Below are 20,350 nucleotides of genomic sequence, written 5' to 3' on the forward strand. Positions count from 1 at the left end.
TTTGTCATTTTGAATTTGAATGAAATATATGCAATCAGAATAATTTGCCAGATTTGGGTGTGCAATCACTGTCTTTGCACCTTGTAAGCCATTGTATTGTACTGTATGTTAACCGGGGACCTAGAAACGACGGAGACGCTCCATTCCTGCCGCTGCCGCAGTGGTCCACAACCCCACGACGACTTCCGCAGTCCACTCCACCCCTCCGCCGCCCCTCACCGAACCCAGGTTTATTGTGCAGTTCAGCCCACGGTGGACCCCCCTGGGAATGTCTCACACCAAACGAGTGTAACCCCTATGTTTGCGTGATAAGAGTAATGGCGGTGTACGCGTACGTGGAGAACTTGTTTGTGCAGCAATCGCCGACATAGTGTAACTGGGGTGGAATAAGGGGAATCAGCCCGCATTTGCTGAGGCAGATGGAAAACCGCCTAAAAACCATCCACAGACTGGCCGGTTCACCAGACCTCAACGCACATCCGCCGGGCGGATTTGTGCCGGGGACCAGGCACTCCTTCCTGTCCAGAATTGCGAGCCGTGATAACCTTTTTTTTCCTCTGGAATATTTTTGGTTAAATATCCCTTTTATAGAAATGGAGGTGTAGCAAAGTGGTGCATGGCTTTTAGGTAACAACAGGAGTGAACTACACGCTACTGTTCTGGCAGTGGTATAAAAGAAATGTGAGGTTTTGTGAGTACAATAACACTCAGTACGATTCCAGAATGAGATTTTCACTCTGCAGCGGAGTGTGCGCTGATATGAAACTTCCTGGCAGATTAAAACTGTGTGCCCGACCGAGACTCGAACTCGGGACCTTTGCCTTTCGCGGGCAAGTGCTCTACCATCTGAGCTACCGAAGCACGACTCACGCCCGGTACTCACAGCTTTATCCTTTCTTTCAGGAGTGCTAGTTCTGCAAGGTTCGCAGGAGAGCTTCTGTAAAGTTTGGAAGGTAGGAGACGAGATACTGGCAGAAGTAAAGCTGTGAGTACCGGGCGTGAGTCGTGCTTCGGTAGCTCAGATGGTAGAGCACTTGCCCGCGAAAGGCAAAGGTCCCGAGTTCGAGTCTCGGTCAGGCACACAGTTTTAATCTTCCAGGAAGTTTCACTCAGTACGATGTTTAAAAACATGCTTCTTTGGTTTTAATTTGAATGATCTTTGTACTGATATAAAACAAAGTATTTTACTGTAGAATATTTTAATTGCAGTGATGAAGTAGTATTGATTAATCAAATAATTATATATAAACATGAAATGTTGTTGAAGTAAACAATTGTTAAGGTATCACAGAAAATGTCGAGAAGTGTGTGCATGTTCACCTGTTTGTGTGACTGAACGTATTTTTTCCCTTATCTATTATTTATGTCAACTTTATTGTCAGAATGTTAAATGTAGTTAAATTCTAACTGTACATTACATACCTGTCATGTATCCTCCAATTTCTTTGAACTCCAACTTATGCACTCTAATGCCTTTTCAGTATCACCATTACACATTTACCTTACTAGATAATAAAAAGAATCTGGGGTACATAAGCACAAATGGAAAATTAATGTTTTATTGTGTTTTGAGATTTGGTTGGCTTTTGCTATTTGTATTGCCAGGTTGTCTACTTTCACACTGAAAGTATTTGTTTTGTCAAAAAGAAACCTGATAAATAATTAGAAATTTACTAAGCATGTTGGAAATAATGTCATGAAATTACTACATCCTGTGTCCAGGAGTACATCAGTAGTTTGACAACAGTTTCAGGGCATGGAGAATCTCTCTGAATAACAGACTGACGACTGGGATCAGTCAGAATTGTTGTGTACTATCTGCCTCTCTCTCTCTCTCTCTGAACTGTGCTAATTTATGATTTCTACGTGAAAAAAAGGTGGTGAATAGTTTAGAACAGACAGCTTTCTTACTGATTGAACATCTGTTTTACAATAAGTTCCACTGGAAACTTATTTTGTTTGTGTATCACTAGTAGTATTTGTATGCTGTTTTTGTTATATGCAGCTTTTTGCTGGGATTCGCATTTTTATTACTGAAATTCATCTTTATTTGTTACTTCTCCTAAACACCACAATAAATAGTGTATAGTGAATATTTTTATTAAATCATATACAGTGTTGTGTGGATTTTATTTTCATTCATTTTGTAATAGCTCTGAAAAGTTAGTACTTCATTTTTAGTATGTTGGTGTAAGACATAAAGATGTACTCTTAAGTATGTTTTCTCAGTTTTCTGATGAACAAAAAACATCTGTCAAATGATGATAACTGGGTGGCTATTCCAGTCCAATATGATCGGCTTTATCGAGAAATCTATTTTATGATTAATATAGAAATTACAGCCTGCCGAGCATACTTAGACATGGATCAAAATTTTTATAAAGGTATTTAGTAGAGGAAATACATAAGTAATGGAGTTACATTGTTAATGACTCATGATGGATGAAAGTAGATAATATAGGAGACACGAGTGACCTCAAATGTTCGCCAGTAGTAACTTTGTAAAATGTTTGTTTCTGTGATTTTATTATAAGGTGCATTCAGAAAGAAACAAGCCAGAGACTGTAAAGTGAAAACCACTGAAAGTATCTCAATGCTATTGCTTACAGAAGAAAGTGTGGTTCCTGTACGAATGCTGAGACCCCAAGCCCATTCCAAGAGGGGTATGGGCACACATCACATGATGACAAAGCGAGCACATTCTTGTGTCAACCATGCACCAAACTTTATAGTGCTGAAAATAGAGAAAGAGAGGCTTCAGAAGAAGAACAAAGGGGTGTTGTGTTTCCTTACAGCGAAAGGAGTGTGGGGGAACGGAATTACATTGGACAATGGCACAAGTGTATGGATAGCACTGCATGTCTATTGCAGTTCGAAGCTCTGTGGCAGTGGCTGCCAACATAATTTGCTAGTCTTCAATAATGAGGGCATCCACCTGCTGGACAGTAGTATCGGTAATGTGGTGTGGTATTCCAGATTGTACATCATTGGCCAACTTCCTTCATTCTTCTTTGAATTGCTTTGCCATGCCTTGACCATTGTGATGGACATGCCATGCTCTCCATACATTTGTGTCATTCTTTGATGAATTTCCACCCCTGCACTCCTTCTGATGTCTTAAGATGCACTACCCTCCTTTGATCTTTCTTCTTCAGAAGTCTCTATTCCACTGTTCTCAGCTAGACTAAGTGCAGTGGACAGTGAATGTGTGTAAGTGCTTGCTCCGTCGTCACTTGGGCGTGTGCCTCTGTACCTCTAGTGGTGAGTGTGGTGTGTCAGCACTCTCATAGGGACCACACCTTCTTCCATAGGTAATGGCATTATAATCCCTTCTGCGGTTCTCATTCTACAGCCTCTGGCTTGTTTCTTTTTGAATGCAATTTGTAGATTTGTGCACCAATATTTGTGACATTAGAAGAACAACTACTTACCCGCTGCTGAAGCAGGAATAATCACAGAAACACACATTTAAAAACTCTAATCTGCAAATTGTGTAATTTCTTGTAGAGGAGGATGAAAAAATGGAAAACACAAATTAAAAGTTTTCAGGTGATTTAGGGCAAGGAATAGTTGTGTCAAAATCTGTATCTTGATTAATTTAAGACTCTTCCATTGTTCTCTCTGACTGCTACATTGTACTCTAATGATCAATGATGATTAGGAGTGCCTTTTCATCCTTTTTGGCATTTTTACATCTCATGCTTGAAAACATTTTTAAAAGTTCAGAAAGCTTGACATTCAAGTGAGTTTTAAAAGTTGTATGTCAATCAGTTTTATTTTTCATTTTTTAATGTTATATTTGATAAACTGACACTACTCCTTTTGCAAATGTTCAGTCTCTTGACATCTCAAGTGTGGGATTGGGTCATGATCTTTAGACATAGTTCTCTGCATAACATTTCCTCTACTGCTACAGAACAGACTGTGAGAGGCTTTATTGTTAGGTGTTCTGATTATCCCTCCTTAGCTGCTGTCAGATAAATAATACTTTGAGCACTTTTCTGCTACAATTGTTAATATTTTGCCATATTTTACTTTTTAATTGCATTTGTAAGGAAATTGGACAAATATCTGCTGTTTGCTTTCAGACCAAAATCTTCAGTAATGTACACGAAATATAAAGAAGATAACTCTGTCAGTAGTTGAAATATTGTATCCAAAATGGAATCAGCTGTGCTAGATACTGAAAAACATACCACCAATTAGTTATGCTGGGAAAGTCTCCTAGAAATCAAACCAAAGCCTATTAGATCAGCAAGGTGATGATAAGCAAGAAGTAGAGAGAAGTGACATGAATATGTATATGTAAACAGCGACCTAAGTTGATGATATATAAAAATTTCTGTGGCCAAAAAGAATCTAAAACCAATAGAAAGGTGGTAGATTTAATTGGTTGAGTATTAATCCTTTCACCGGGGTGTTGGGAAATGACGCAAAACTCGCATGCAGCCCTAGAAATTGACTTTCTCTCACAGCCAAATATCTCTCTCTCTCTCTCTCTCTCTCTCTCTCTCTCTCTCTCTCTCTCTCAAGTCAGGAGTAAGAAATTAAACTCTTGTGTGTCTAAATATAAGTTACACATTTTTATTGATACAGTTTTACAAAAATGATTACTTAGAATTTCCTCCACACCCCACCGGATCATAATAATGAAATTACTATGAAGCACATTGTTTTTTGATGAGACCAGTATGTGGGATGGGCAGCCTTGATGGCCACACATTGGAAAGACCATGCTGGAAAATGCTCTTTTGGGAAAGCAACAAGCATTAGAGTGGGACTGTGGAACAATGCAATTTCGACGCTTAGAGTAACAGAAACAGACATAACAGAGAACATTACTCATCAAGACAATGCAATATAAGAAACTGATTTAAAACAAGTGAAGCATATGAAACTGAAAACTGAACCTGTACACAACACCTGACATCTAACAATTGCCACTCATTTATAAATGGGTTTATCAGTCAAAGGTTTAACTCGAGAGGCAAGTGAGAAGTACAGTGGCAGAATAAACTCCAAATAGGAAGTTGTTTGCTGTGGGAGGATGGTTGATGGTTGAAAAACTAAGAAGTTTCTTCCCTATCTGTTGTCTTTTACAGTAGCTGGAGGTAATTGAGTGCCACCATACTGGAATAAGATAGCTACCATTTATTTAACACACATTGATTGAGAATAATGTCTTTTGTTGGGAAATTTAGTTACGCTTTTATATCTCAAAATAGCCGCATTGACTGTAAAACAGATTGTTATTCCACTGTGAGTATGAAACACCGTTGTTTTCTCTCTTGCACTATGCATATTAACCATTAAATTTCCTATTTAAATATTATTATAAGATTCATTGTGTATGGTTATTGCCGTATGTTAATTGGAGCCAGATCTTCCTGTAATGTATTGCTTGAGACTAACTTTTCTACTGTCATTGTTACTATTTCACCTTTGAAAGTGATGAATGTTGGAGGTCGTTCATCTGAGGGTTATGCAACTGAAATATTAACGTCATAAATATTGACTGTCCATGCAGAAGTATGAAGTAAAAATCTTTGCAAGTTTTGTTGTGGCGTTGATAATTGTCTTTCCAATGCCTTTAACTTTTATTTTCCATTTTCCTAATACTAGTCCCTAAAATATCACGGCATCCAGTTTTTTTGTCATGGTTAGATATTATAATCTGATCATGGGGCTCTCTTTTTCACTAAAACCTCATGAAAGGCAAGTTTTTAAGCCATACCAGTAAGCAGCATACATCATTATTGTTATATTTTCATCATTACTGATTACTACGCCATGTAAGGTTTTTTCCAGATTTTAATACCATTCATCAGAGATTTTTGCACTCCATGCACATTTTATTCACTGTTTTCAGATAAGGAAATTAGCTCTAACCTGCATAGTTCATCTGGGGTTAGCAATGGTTTTGCTCCAGCTCACTTGAGTACACTGCAGCCCACAAGAAAAATGGGAATCTTGTTTTATACTGAGAATCCTTAAATGTTTGGTGTAATCAAAGTTGCTTCATTGAGGAAGAGTTTATGTAGCTTTATCCTCCATTTTAATACAAGATGCTCAAAAAATAAAAGTACAGAATTCCATAACAGTTCCTGTGACTACTATAATACTGTTTTCTTTTACTAGGAATCAGGAGAGTTCTAATGGTTGGTACAGTTGTCCCCCGTCCTGAGTCAGATATAGCAAGCCAAGAAACAAAAATTAGTGTGCAAATAAATGTTTCCCAGATTTGTTGGTTTTTTTCTGGTAATATGGCAACTTGTAAGTCGGTCATTCTTCACCAGTATTAGTAAGTGAAATATTCAAAGAAGAACTATTTTATATTCTTGTTGGAGGTTTGCCTGACTTTTGATAGATTTTAGCAATCCCTTTATTGTTCAGCATATTTTGATAATCATACTATAGCTAAAAAAAAGTTTGCTGTTGTTGTTGATTAACCAATATGTGCTAGTAGTGAGCAGATGTTCAGCCTCAGTTCCATCCTCATACTATGCACAACATTTGTTGTGAATGGCTACCAATGAAATTTCATTGGGCTTTTGTTGTCATATTCTGTTAAAGAGTTGGCAAAGCTGCTAGTTGTATGTTGTTATAATGTAACTTCGTTTTCACAACATTTATCACTGTAACTGAGTTGATGAATGTATGGTAAGATGTGGCTGGAATGACCGATTCCCATTTATACTGTTTGATATTATGATGATGCTGATATTTGTTATTCTAGGTTATATGGATTGCCAGTGTTTTTAGTTGCTATTTATTGGATACATGTGTTACATGATTCTTTTGTTGTAGTTCTCTTGATTTAATTTGTATTTGTACAGTTCATCTGCATTTGCTTGTCTTCACAACTGACAGATTGAAACATAGGCATGTGTGCAACAGATATGCAGTATTATTTGTTATAAATGTTGAATGCTGAATTATTTTGCACAGCGTGAATATATTACTCCTGATACCATATCAACTAATGAAGTTCCATCTCTGTTTCACAAATTTCTTGGTTCTCTGTGACTCCAGTTCATGTATAATATTGTTGTGGTATATAATTTTATCCTCCTTAGTGTGTAGCTTTCACTAAACTAGACGTAGTAGTTACCACCTGTAGACAGAGTTTCGTGAGGTGGGGGGAGGGGGGGGTGGGGTGCGCGTGCGCTTACACACACACACACACACACACACATACACATACACATACACATACACATTCACATTCTCATAGTCTGGTTGTTGTTGCCATTCAGATAAACAGTTTGTTCCTTATTGCTGCTCCTAGGTTCTATAACCCCTGGCTAAGTTCCAGTTCTCCAATAATTACAGTGTCATTCAAGCTTCTGCTCTTCCCATGATTTGTCCTATCTTTCCTGTGCCAAAGGCAAATTCTTAGTTCTAGAGCATTCATTCAGTTTCTAATACCGGGTGTTGGTAGATAACGATTAACTTAGAGTTATCAGAGATCAAAACTTCCATGACATCATTACCCATATAAATGCTGTGTGACTTCTTACTAACACCCCTCCTCCGCTTGTCACCACCACCACAAACAAATGACTTGTAAAACCTGTCATCATTGTGTTAATTCAGTTTTTGAGCCAGTTTTATTATTTACTTTGCCCATTTGAAACTTCCTACATTTTCTTTATTTTGCTACCTCCAGAAACATTTCTTCAGAGTAGTAGAATTGTTTCATGTGTTCACAGTTTGCAACATTATTTTTTTCTCTAATTTCTATATTGTCATCAACTAGACGTTCTCCCCAATAGCATATGGTTGTCTTCATTTGCATCCCTCATTTTCGGGACTCCAGGTCTCTGTTTCTTATTAATAATTTGAAGAACAACAACCATTATAGAGTAAATTTGTTCTCCTTGCCTTATGTGTACCAAGTATATATCCTAAAACAGCACAAATAAGTTTAGGTGCAGTGGCCATGTTGTTGTTTTCCGTTGGTCTTCGTCGGCTCTGATGTGGCAGTATCAACGTCATGCATATATCTCCATAAGGATATTTGCAAAGTAGGAGAGAACTACTGGATATGCTAGTATTGTCTGTGACTTGTGATTGTATAGATTAGCTATAGAGTCTTGCTGACAGAAAGTAGTGATACAGGTACAGATCTTAGTTTGACACATTATTTTAATCTGTCCAGATGTTCATTTCTGTGCAAGATACAGTCTTGGTAACACTTCCATATAATGATAGATACAGAAAATGATATTTAACAATTGAACAATTTTTTTTTTTTTTTTAAATTTCCGCCATTGACTGTAAGTTTGTATTCATTTATGTCATACAATCATGATTTCGGCTTTGTAGCCATTCTCAAGTGCAATTTGAAATCACAAAAATATCTGACCTTCCTAAATGACATGTCAGTGTCAAAATAACATTTATCTGGTCTTATAAACTGGTCATTATATTAAAGGATATGAATACATATCAAAGACACACAGTATATGTATGGTACTCATGTCCTTTAATGTGATGACTGTTTTATAAGACCAGATAAGTGTTTCTTTGATGATGGCATATCATTTAGACAGGTTGGACAGTTTTTGATATTTCAAATTGCACCTGAGAATGGCTATAAACCCGAAATCATGATTGTGTGAAACGAATTAATGCAAATTGACACTCAGACGGAAGAAATTTCTTTCAAGAAATTCTACTTGACTGTGGTCCCCAGTGAAGGAAAAATCATTAATTCAACAAAGGTATGGAACACTGAGAGTAGTTAATAATTGTAATTTGAAATTTTCAAATGATTCAGCCTTTTACTGCATTCCAGTCCATGATGTACAAAAGTTTTTTTTAAACATATCATTAGCATAAACAAGTGTTCATTCTGGGTAATACTGAGGATAAATTACCCACTGAACATTACTGTACATCATTGCCATTCAGCTATTTGCCATCAGTAATTATAGTGGCAGTGTTTGCTGAAGACATTTAAATATTAATTTCCATCTTATTAAATGATAATTATTTTCTTTCCATGTTTTCTTATACTTTGTACCCTGTCATAGTTTGTATTTCAGCCTCGTAGCCCTTGGTACCCAGTTTTACAAAAGTCCAAAATGTTTGGACTGTTTTAAAGCTTACAGTACATTTAAATTTCTGACTTATATTCCCTTTATTCATTTGAAATGTAACAAACTTGTGAAAGTCATTTTAATTAAAACACCATACAAACTAATCAATCTACCTCAAAAAATGAAACTGATCTTGTTCTTTTGGTTGGCTGTCCAGAACATTTATTTTCTGGAGGAAGCAAACATAATTTTCAATTCTGTACTGTATTCTATAATTTCATCTTATTACTGGCATGATAAGCATCATATTTTATTTTGATCATGAACTAATATACTCAGTTTAAATCAAAACAAATGGATGTCACACTTTAAAAAAAAAAAAAAAAAAAAAAAAAAAAAGGGGGGGGGGGGGGAGGGTGAGCCATGTAGGATGATGTAACAACACTTTTATTTCGTGACCTTTTCAAGGTACAGAAATGAGGTTTTCAGAAGATGACAGTACACAGAGGTACTATGAAAAGAGATATTGAAACATGTTATGGTGTGCTTTTTTTAACAACATTTGAAAATTTTTGAAAGTACGACGATTAAACTCTCATTGGTGTTGAAACTTTTGACTAAAATATACCAGAAATGTGCTAAAATTGAAAGACAAGATAGCTGTGATTGGCTGTTGCACTGTAAACACAAGGGGGGTCTGTTATGTTAGGCTCTGTCATAATATGCAGATAGAAGACAAGCCTACACTGCTAAGATGAAACATATTTCCTCTTGATCTTAATTTATTTTACATAGATACAATATCAGCCTCAGTTGTTATAAGTGGAGCTACATTCTAACTTCTAGCCTGTCGGGAGGGGTTGAGTAAGACTATTTCAAATGTGTGTACATACTTGAATAGAACAACATATGTGGGAACAGTTAAAGGGCTAGATATGACAGTGGAGCCTGGCATGAGAGCCCCACTTAGCAATGTTTACACCACAGTTGACAAATTCTAGACACCTCATCATTTAACATTAGCACATTTTTTGGATATTTTTCCAAAAAGTTTCATTGTCAATATGAACAAGCATTACAGCACTATATTCATCACCCTGCATATGAAATGGTAAACTGTGTAAAATGCACAACAAACAAAAGATATGTTACACACTCTACCACTACACATCATCTGTGTATATTGATTAGCTCTCATTCATAAGTTGAACATGTATTTATGGAAAATGAAACTACAGATAAAATTTAAAAAACCAGGACAAAAAGTTCATAAATAAGCTATGTGAATAGGAAATATTACAGGATATGTATCAAGAGTTTAAATGCTTTTTTTTCAAATTTGCAAAGAATATGTTGATGGCAATTTTCTTCAGTCAGGCAGCTGTGTTCACAGGTCCCTGAGATATGTATTTAATTATGAAAAATGAATGTATTTAAATGAATTTTCAAAATGCGTAACAGCATGTCTTCACAGGGAAAATAGTTTGCCTTTTGATAATCTGAGCATGATGCAGTGAATGACTGATAATGCTTTTGAAAGGACTTTGTATTCATATGAAACATTTCACAGGCTCTTGTTTCGTAATATATCACAGTCTCATTTTGTCAGAGCTAATGTAATCACAAAGTACTTACTTTTGTAAATTATTTGTAGGTTCTGATGTGTAAAAAGGCAATATATGTACTTAAAATTAATGTAACTTTTGAATAATATTTTTGTGTAGAGGAGAGACAAAGATAGAAGAAATAACTTACTAGAAATCAACTCTAAAATGTAAATGTCACAGATTCACTAAATTCATGATTTTCCTTTCTCTCCTCATCCTCCCCCTCCTCCTTCACCACCACCACACCACCACCACCACACCACCACCACCACCACCACCACCACCACCTCTTCCCTTCCTCCTTCCACCTCCCTCCCCCCCCCCCCTCTCTCTCTCTCTCTCTCTCTCTCTCTCTCTCTCTCTCTCTCTCTCTCATAAAACCTCCTTACACACACACACACACACACACACAAAAAAAAATCACCCTCTCATTTTCATAATATGTTCTTTCCCATTCATAGTATTTGCACAAGTTGTTATATTGTTACTTGATAGACATCTATGTGAACACTGCACTGAAAATGGAAGCTTATGTACCGGTCACTCAAGTACATTGTTTTATTATTCTATTGATATTTTGAATTTTGTAAAGAAGAAAAAACAGTCTTTTCCTCTGTACTGATTTTTATGTACCTTATTTAAGAACCTCATTGGGAAAGTCTCAGGGGACTTTTCTTTCACGAAAAGGAAGAAAGAAAGATAACATAGAATTTTTGAAATGTCTCTGTGTGTAAAGTTCAAATATCTTTTGATACAATAAAGTTATGTATAGGTATGCCTCTGAATGATTGGTCTCTTATCTTCCTGTTAACTGTATATTTTGATGTACACCCTGATACAGACTTAGAATCATTACTGTCATTGAAAAAAATACTAAAACTGGACTGCATGCTCTCATTATCATTTATGGGATATGTGTAGATATGCTGCATGTTGAATAAGCTGCTGAAAAGGTGACTTCTCATATTTTGAGAATTATTACTATAGAAATAAAAAGAGATTGCCCTGCCTTTATTTTAGTGAATATGTTAGTTGAAGTTGATGACTTACGGTGTACACTGATTGTCTCGTGTGTTATGTCATTACAAAGTCTCTAGCAACATCCAGAATTCTAAAAGTTCCTTTGTTACTAATGAAAGAAATCATTTTGAAACACTGAGTATCAGGTGTGCTTATCTTTATAGAAAAGTTTTTCAGTTGTAATTACTTTCAGAAGAAAGCTAAAATACAAAATTTCCGGTTAAATGGCGACTATCTACCACTCAAATGGCCTTACTAAATGTTATAATAGGATGTTGACTCAGGGAGACTGTGATACAATAATGCCTGTCCTGCTAGTGGCACACTATGCGTGAAAGCAAGATACTGCAGGTTTCGAGCTCTTTGTCATACTTCTAAGGCTATGAGGGCAAAATTATATTCTTCAGGATTATACCAAATGGTTATCACAAGAACTGATTAAGCAAGATGTCTGATCCACATATGGATCTCAGATGTCCAGAATAACAACACAGACCACTGCAATTCTCCATCAAATACAGACCAGGTGACTTAATATGGGTTTTTATGTTTGTACAGAAATTCAGGCACTCAGAATAATTATTCAAATGTAGTTTTGTTCTGTACTGAATGCTGCATCCTCTCTCTCTCTCTCTCTCTCTCTCTCTCTCTCTCTCTCTCTCTCTCTCTCTCTCTCTCTCTCTTTTTCTTTTAATGTCACTTACAAAGCTGCGAACACTATCTTATATAAAGAAGACTTTATCCATTCCCTTCACATGAAGCCCTTATTACAGTCCAGATGGTTGGATCAAAGATGAGGACTAATCATATTAACCCTCACATGATATCTGGGGTCTTTTGAGACCCCAAGGCTCGTTTAACTGCAAATAAACAGTTTTAATGTGGGTGTAAATTACTAATCCTCGAGATATGCTGTTCACAGACTTATAACTGGGTAAAATGTTTATGATTACATCCCAGTCTATAGTACAACAATTTGAAATTTTTGCAGTGTGGTCAGAAAATACCCCAGGTATGCAATATGTGTTTTGCAGTGTCATATATAAGTTTTGGTATGAAAATAAATCTTAGCAACAATGCACCTTATAAACTGATATTCATTTGTACATTGTTGTAAACAATGAATAGAAAGTACACTCACATACACATTCACAGTTTGCAATTGAGTTTTCTGGAAGGACGGTGTGGTGTTATAGTTTATTCATCATAGATGGTGATGTATGTTTTGCAAGGAGCTAAAGTCTTGAACAGGCTTTGGCAGATTTACAGAAGAGTGAAAGTGATAATGAATGAATTTTTGGGAACGAGGATGATAGTGATGCTGGTGGAGATATGATAGAGGAAGATATGCAGGTTGGAGATGAAGTGGATATGAGTGACTGTGAAGATGATGATAATGGTATTCAGGTAACAAGTGCATCTGCTTTTGTGTCTAGAAGTGGACAGATAACATACAACACAGTACCACCTGATGTGTGTAAGCAGGTTTCAAGGCATGTATTACGTGAAACCGCGTATTCCATGTCACCTTCGACCACAATTACAGACAAGGGCAGAGTGTTTCAGACTTTTTATCACCAATCACATGCAGAGTGTAATAGTAATGCATACCAATAATCGTGCAGAATATAATAAAATTCTGCACCCAACTCTTGAACCCTGGATTGAACTTGATTCTATGGAGCTGCAGGCATTCTTTGGTCTTGCACAAGGCTTGTAGGAAGCCTTTGAGTGAATATTGGTCAGCCACAGTGTTCTTTTCAAGATTTTGATGTGCCTCTGGTTTGGTGATAAACTTACAAGGAAAGAAACAAAAGTTGCTTCTGGTTCAAAAGCTGAACCTATAAGGGCTGTGTCTGAAATGTTCATTGATGCATGCATTCCGGCTTATGTCCCTGCATCTGTGTACTTTCAAGGGACAGTGTCCATTCAATGATAATGAATGAATTCCTTAGAAACCTGGAAAGTATGGGATAAAAGTGTGGGTTGCTGTAGATTGTGAGAACAATTATGCCATAAATGCATAAGTGTATATGGGGAAATCTGCTGAAGGAAGGGAAATAAATCAAGAGAAACGATTGGTACATGATTTAGTTGATCACCTGAAGGGAAGTGGTAGGAACATTAATACTGACAAATTTTTTACAGGTTTTGATTTGGGACAAGAACTTCTCATAATAAATTGACATTTGTGGGAAATCTTCAGGGCAACAAAAAAGAGATACCAAAAGAAATGTTGGCGTCAAAACAGAGGCACCCATTATTGACCACTTTTGGGTATGGACAGAATACTGTTTTAGCTTTGTATGTTACTACACAAAAGAAGTCAGTCATTTTGTCACCTATTCTACACGAAACATTTGATGTAAGTGGACATGAGCCACCTGAAATAATAATGTTCTACAACTCAACAAAGTGAGGAGTGGGTACAGTTGATAAGATGGCTAGACATTATTCAGTGAAACAAGGAACAAAAAGGTGGTCAATTGCTGTAATTTTTTTATATACTAGATGTAGCTTGTATCTTGCTTATGTTCTGTATTGTAAATTTTTACATGATATGAGAAGTAGAAATGCAAGAAGAGAATTCCGCTCAGAACTAGGAAAAGAGTTAGTCAAACCTCACACTGAACAACAAATCCTGTCGCCCCAGTGCAGAACACAACGCATTCGTTTCTAGTGCGCCTTTCCAATCCATGACCGTTTCTGATGCACATAAAGTTTCTGGCCTGATGACAGTGCTGTAACATCTCAGTTTTACATTACATGATATGCATGATTTATCGTAGATGTTTCCAGCCTTTCAGAATGCTCTACTCATCTTTTGATTTTTTTTCATTGGTTTCTTCCTGTATCCCATTTGCCTTCAAGGATCTTCTAAAGGAAAACCAACACAATAACCAGGAAGCTGATGTTCCAAATCTGAAAAGAAAATGATGTGATTCCTGCTCAAGGTCAAAGGACAAGAAAGTGAATCAACAATGTGATGGGTGTCAAAAGTTTGTCTGTAAAGAACACGCTAGGTTAAGTGTGTTGTGTAATGATTGTTGATCATATGACACGGAGAGCAAGTAGGAGTGTATTTCTAATAAAATTCCATGTAAGTGATACTACACATAGTATTAATTAATTATAGTATTGTTACATAATGTGCAGGTTATGAATATTTTGTGTTAAAATAATTTTTGGAACTAAACAAAATATGTTTTCATATTTCAAACAACTCTAGTGAATAATTACAATTTACATGTTACTTAATTATATTAACAAACTATGGGGTTGTAATATCAACATCGTGTGTATGTTTCTCAATAAATTATAATTACATTTGTGGACATATTTCAAATTTTATCGCCATAAAGTTGCTTGAATAACTTTGGGGTCAAAAATGACCCCAGGCATACAATATGTTTTTCCAGAGCTGATACCATGCAAGGGTTAAGAAGTTGATGATACTGTTGGTGGTCTTCACAGCTTTCAATGTTGCAGTCATGAAGACATCTAACATACAAGGACCTCTCAAAAAGATACATAAGCAACTCAGAAAAGCCCTTACAAAAAAGTTTTATTTAGGAATGGGAGCTATATCATACCCTTTGTGCCATTTGTGGTAATGTGCAGATCTTAGATCAAATTCCTACCTCTTGTCAGTATCGTACTCATATAAGGAAATTCTGAAAGATTCTACAAATTTTTAGCCAACAAAATGTATGGGCAATTAAAGAGAATTCAGTGTTGTGCACAAATGCATCATTTATACAATAATAGGCCTCATTCCATAGGTCAGCATTTGACTGTGTGTGTGTAGTTGCTGTTATGGTTGACTTTTTCTGGCATGATGCATATTGAACACCTTTCTCTGTTCTCGACTGGAGCGTATGATATGTTCATGTCATCTATAGCCAAAATGTATTGGTATGTCACCCTCCATCTTCCAAGTATCCATTCTTCTCCACGGTATTCAAACTAGCAATAGGGCCTGTTGCAAATGTCAAATTTATCTGCTGTGTAACTGCAGGTTGACCTATCCCATTCTCCAAGGCTGTTACATTTGGCAAGAGATACTGATGCACGACTTTTCCATCTACTATCAATTTCATTTGGAATAACTTTGTTTTCAAAAAATCCCGTATGCCTTGTAATATGTTGTGTTAGGTATGCAACATCTTGATGACCTCACATGACCCCTGGAAGTTTGTCAAACATTTTGCGCAATCTACTCTTTTTCTGATGCAATGTTTCCTGTTATGATGAGATGTTGGGCTGATTAATGGGTTAAGCAGGTAGGTTAGAGAAATGGGTAGGTTGGAATTACAAGTAGTAGGAATTTGTGAACTCTATTAACATCTGTCCAAAAGCTTTCAATCTCAACAACTGTCAAGCATTGCAGGAGGAAAGAAGTCTTTGAGGTGGGCAGCAAACATATTATTTTCTACCCCTTTCCTCCCTGTCTGTCAGGTTATGTTGCAAAAGCTATCTCAGGTTCTTCGTGCAGGGTTAGGCCAGTTTGTCCATTTCATTTCTGCCCATTCAGTTTAGATGGAGTTGTGGGCTGGTGCAGAAGTAGGTCAGTTGAGAAGAGTGATCTCATTCTGTTCTGTCAATCATCCTTACCCTGTTGTGAACAAGTGCACTGGAGACTGATCCCAATGGAAAGAGATTACTGCCTCAGTATATAATTGTCACGTTGATGGGATTATGATATTTTCATGATACAATTATCAGACCATTGTTTTCTGAGGGCGATACTGAGTCCTCGGAAAGTACAATAGTTTGCCAGTCATGATTGTCATTTTCCTCAACTAATATTAGATGGTAAAGCCCATATTCATCACAGTCTCTCTCTTTGGTGGCCGCATTTTTGCTTTGCAGCCAAGTCTGAGAAAGCCAGAGCAGAAGCACGTCCGCCGACCCACAAAATTTAGTTGTGTGCTTCGACTGTTCTGCTTTTAAAAATGGATTTTGCCATGATGTGTTCAACATTGTAGTATGCAAGGTAGGTGTTGAAATATGGCTAATGGATTCTACAGTGTCCCAATATCAGTGTATCAACCATCATGCAGTGCACTCAGGTGTGCTGACAAAAGCCCCTTCCTCTGCAGGATTAATGATGTGGACGCAAGTAGGCTGTTGACAGTAAGCTACGGCTCATGAATATAATGGCTGGATGCAAATAAAGATTGTTCAACTATCTGACTTTGAATCCTGGAGTGTCATTCATTGCCATAGAACAAATAATACATTAAAGACCCACATAACTCATCTCAATAGACTGTCAGAATAAGACCAGCATTTGGATGATACTGTTTAATGTGCCATGACATATTAGTTTGGCTGAGCAAATTCTGTTGAATACTTTCGTCTGTCCACATTTGTCCAACACACTTCTCTCACAAAATTTAAAATTTTGTATGTAGTCCGTTGACACACACTGCGTTTTTGTGCCCAGTGAGCAAACTTTGTTGCTGAGCATGCAGAGGAGGAGGGAGTATTTTAAACAGTATCAAGTTGTGTAGTCGTATTCACCTGTAATACTTTATGTTCATATTGCAGTTTACATTTTGTGGTGAGGGTGACATTTTATAGTATTCTGAATAATCAATTATGGTATGTTATATGAGAATAATGTTACTAACAGTCCACGATCATAACATACCATTATGTTGTAATTAATAACTGCTACTAAATTATTCTCCAAGAAGTTAATTCTGACTGCTGATCCCTCCACATTGTGTCAGCTCTTGAAATACGAATGTGTTATGTCAAACTACTAATTTGATAACAGCTGTGAAGTGGACACAGGAAATATAGAGCAATGAAGCTTTTATTTTTATCATACAAGCTACAGAAATTTATTTCGATTACAACAATTTGCTATACTATTCCATTCCTATTATTATTATTATTATTGTTATTATTATTATTATACTTTTTCCATCTTCTCACCATGTATTTTCTTCCTTTCATCTGACAAGTTGTTGTTGTCTTGCATTTCTTGGTTCATTTTCCAGTGGAGTACTTTGTGCTTTCTTGCATAACTGAGTGTCATGTTGGCATTCTTCATGATTCCAGATCTGTTTAGTTTGTTAGGTGGGCAGCATTCTGTTGATATGCCAGCAAAATTTCTGTCTGTATTTCTTCGTGTCATATTCTGTGTTAGATATCTATTTGGTCTCTTGTCTGCTCTGCAATCTGTGGCCTCCTTCTATCTTATTGAGCCCTGGGATTTTTCTCATGATTCTTCTTTCCAATTTCTTGATGTTTTCTAGTACACCTTTCCAATCCATGACCGTTTCTGATGCATATAAAGTTTCTGGCCTGATGATAGTGTTCTAACGTCTCAGTTTTACACTACATGATATGCATGATTTATTGTAGATGTTTCGAGTCTTTCAGAATGCTCTACTCATCTTTTGATTTCTTTGTTCATTGGTGTCTTCCTCTATTCCTTTTGCCTATATCATCTCTGCAAGATACTTGAATTTGTGAACTCTCTTGATCTTACAATGCTTTGTCATGATGGTTTTGGTACATCTTTTTTGATTTGACATCTATTCTGTTTCCTCAAAGGGAATCTGTAGTCTGACTTTTTCAACCTTCTCTTTCAGGACTGCTATTTACTAACTGCAGTTGCTGTGGTACGGGGCATATTACCAGATCATCAGCAAACTATCAGCCATTTTCCTTCCTAGCCAGACTTATTTATGAAGAGTCCGTATCTTCTGTTCTTTCTCTCATTTCCTGATAACTCTGTCTGATCATACATTGAATAATACAGTAGAGTGTCGATTATCCGAACGTCGGTCAACCGAATGACCGCTTAACCGAACTGTGTACTCACTCGCACCTGTTACTCTCCCACCCTACCGTCCATCATCCCCCTCACTCCCAAACAATGTTTCCCACAGTAGTCGCCGCACTGGTCCACCACTGGCAGAACATTGCTTCTAATGGGGCCTTCACAAGGCGCTGCTGACCGGCCAATCCGCCAGTCGCTGTGTTTCAACAATCAGCACACTTCTGTTGGCTTGGCACTGGCAGTAGAAGTAGCGGCGGTATCAAAGCTGTTCACAGCAACAGCTGCGCCAGCTTAGAGTTGAGGCATGCCACTCCGCACAGTTTGAAGGATTGCGCACCCCCAAGAAGAGCTTCTCATAGTGCAAACAGTCACCTTCTGTTCTGTGTTATGACCACTTGTGTGCTGCTGCGTGAAGAAGTGAACTTGACGATACAAAATGCTTAAACGTAAACGTGTTGTCCTTTCTATGAGGGACAAGTACGAGATTATTAAAAGGTTAGAAGAAGGTGAATCTCCAACCACTTTATCCAATGAGTACCACGTGGGGAAGTCGACAATTACGGATATAAAAAAAAAAACAAAAAACAAGCATACCAAATTTTATAGCTATGCTTGATTCTACTGATGGATCAACAAGCTGTAAAACTATGAAGCTCGCCGCAAACACAGATCTAGATGATGCTGTTTACAAGTGGTTTACACAAAAGAGATTGGAGGGAGAACCTATCTCAGGTCCCATTCTGTTTGAGAAGGCAATGCAGTTCAACGAAAAACTTGAAGGGCCTTCGAACTTTAAAGTGAGCACGGGCTGGTTAAAACGCTTCAAGTCAAGACACGGCATTTGTGAGCTTACAATACAGGGAGAAAAACTGTCGGCTGATTTTTCAGCAGCTGATTCTTTCAAAGTCAAACTAAGGGACGTATTAAGGGAAGAAGATTATGCTCTTGAAAACGTTTACAATGCTGGCGAAACTGGACTTAACTGGAAAGCTTTACCGAGAAAAACTCTTGTTTCACATCATGAATTAGCAGCACCTGGTCCTAAAACAAGCAAGGACCGTATTATAGCTCTGGCTTGTGCTAATGCTACTGGAAGTCACCGACTGCCTATGTTCATCATTGGTAAAAGTAAAAAACCATGTTGTTTCAAGCACGTTAATATGTCAGCCTTGCCTGTTGTGTACACCTCACAAAAGAGTGCCTGGATGGATAGTACCACTTTTATGAAGTGGTTTCTGGACGTTTTCGTACCCTCTATAAAAGCTCATCAGCTAAAGAATGGGAAGAGGGAGAAAACACTACTTCTCCTTGACAATGCACCAATTCATCCGTCATGTGATATTTTAAACGAAAAATATGAGTTCATAAAGGTAATATTTCTTCCACCTAATGTAACCTCCTTATTACAGCCCATGGATGATGGTGTTATTGAGACTTTGAAACGATATTACAGGAAAGAATTGTTGTGTAAGTTATTGTTAGAAAGAGAAGAGGATGGAGAAGAAAGTCTCTTAAGAAATCATAAGAATATTGACTTGAAAGATGCAACATGATCAGCGCAGCATGGAATAGTGTAAAGGAAGAGAATTTGAAGGAAGCCTGGAATAAAATTTTGGACACACAAGAAAATTCGCAAGGTATGATTGAAAATGACAAACAGAATGATATGTCCGAAATTCTCGGTATGCTAAAAGAAATAGATTGCCACAAATGTGATGAAGAAGACGTTCATGAATGCATGAATATCGATGACGCAGATCCAGGACACCAAATCATGCTGGACAGCAAGATTGTAAACGTCGTCACTGATAAAGATGACGCTGCCAGCATCTCATCAATCAGTGCTCCAGAAAGTGAAGATGAAAGAATACCAACAGCTT

General features: G+C 37.1%; 1 protein-coding gene across 2 annotated transcripts in view; it reads left to right on the plus strand.

Moving 5' to 3' along the window:
- The window catches only part of LOC124555776 (pre-mRNA-splicing factor 38B-like), a 91,456-nt gene extending 76,456 nt beyond the window's left edge, over positions 1 to 15,000 (plus strand). Inside the window, exon 9 of one of the 2 annotated variants that reach the window (XM_047129827.1) lies at positions 13,820 to 15,000. In XM_047129827.1, coding sequence (XP_046985783.1) covers positions 13,820 to 13,826 — 7 coding nt within the window. In that variant the 3' untranslated portion in view covers positions 13,827 to 15,000. The remainder of the gene's footprint in view (positions 1 to 13,819) is intronic. The other variant, XM_047129826.1, reaches the window with a different exon arrangement.
- Positions 15,001 to 20,350: the final 5,350 nt, after the last annotated feature.

Source organism: Schistocerca americana, chromosome X (assembly GCF_021461395.2).
Source record: "Schistocerca americana isolate TAMUIC-IGC-003095 chromosome X, iqSchAmer2.1, whole genome shotgun sequence".
Taxonomy (NCBI): domain Eukaryota; kingdom Metazoa; phylum Arthropoda; class Insecta; order Orthoptera; family Acrididae; genus Schistocerca; species Schistocerca americana.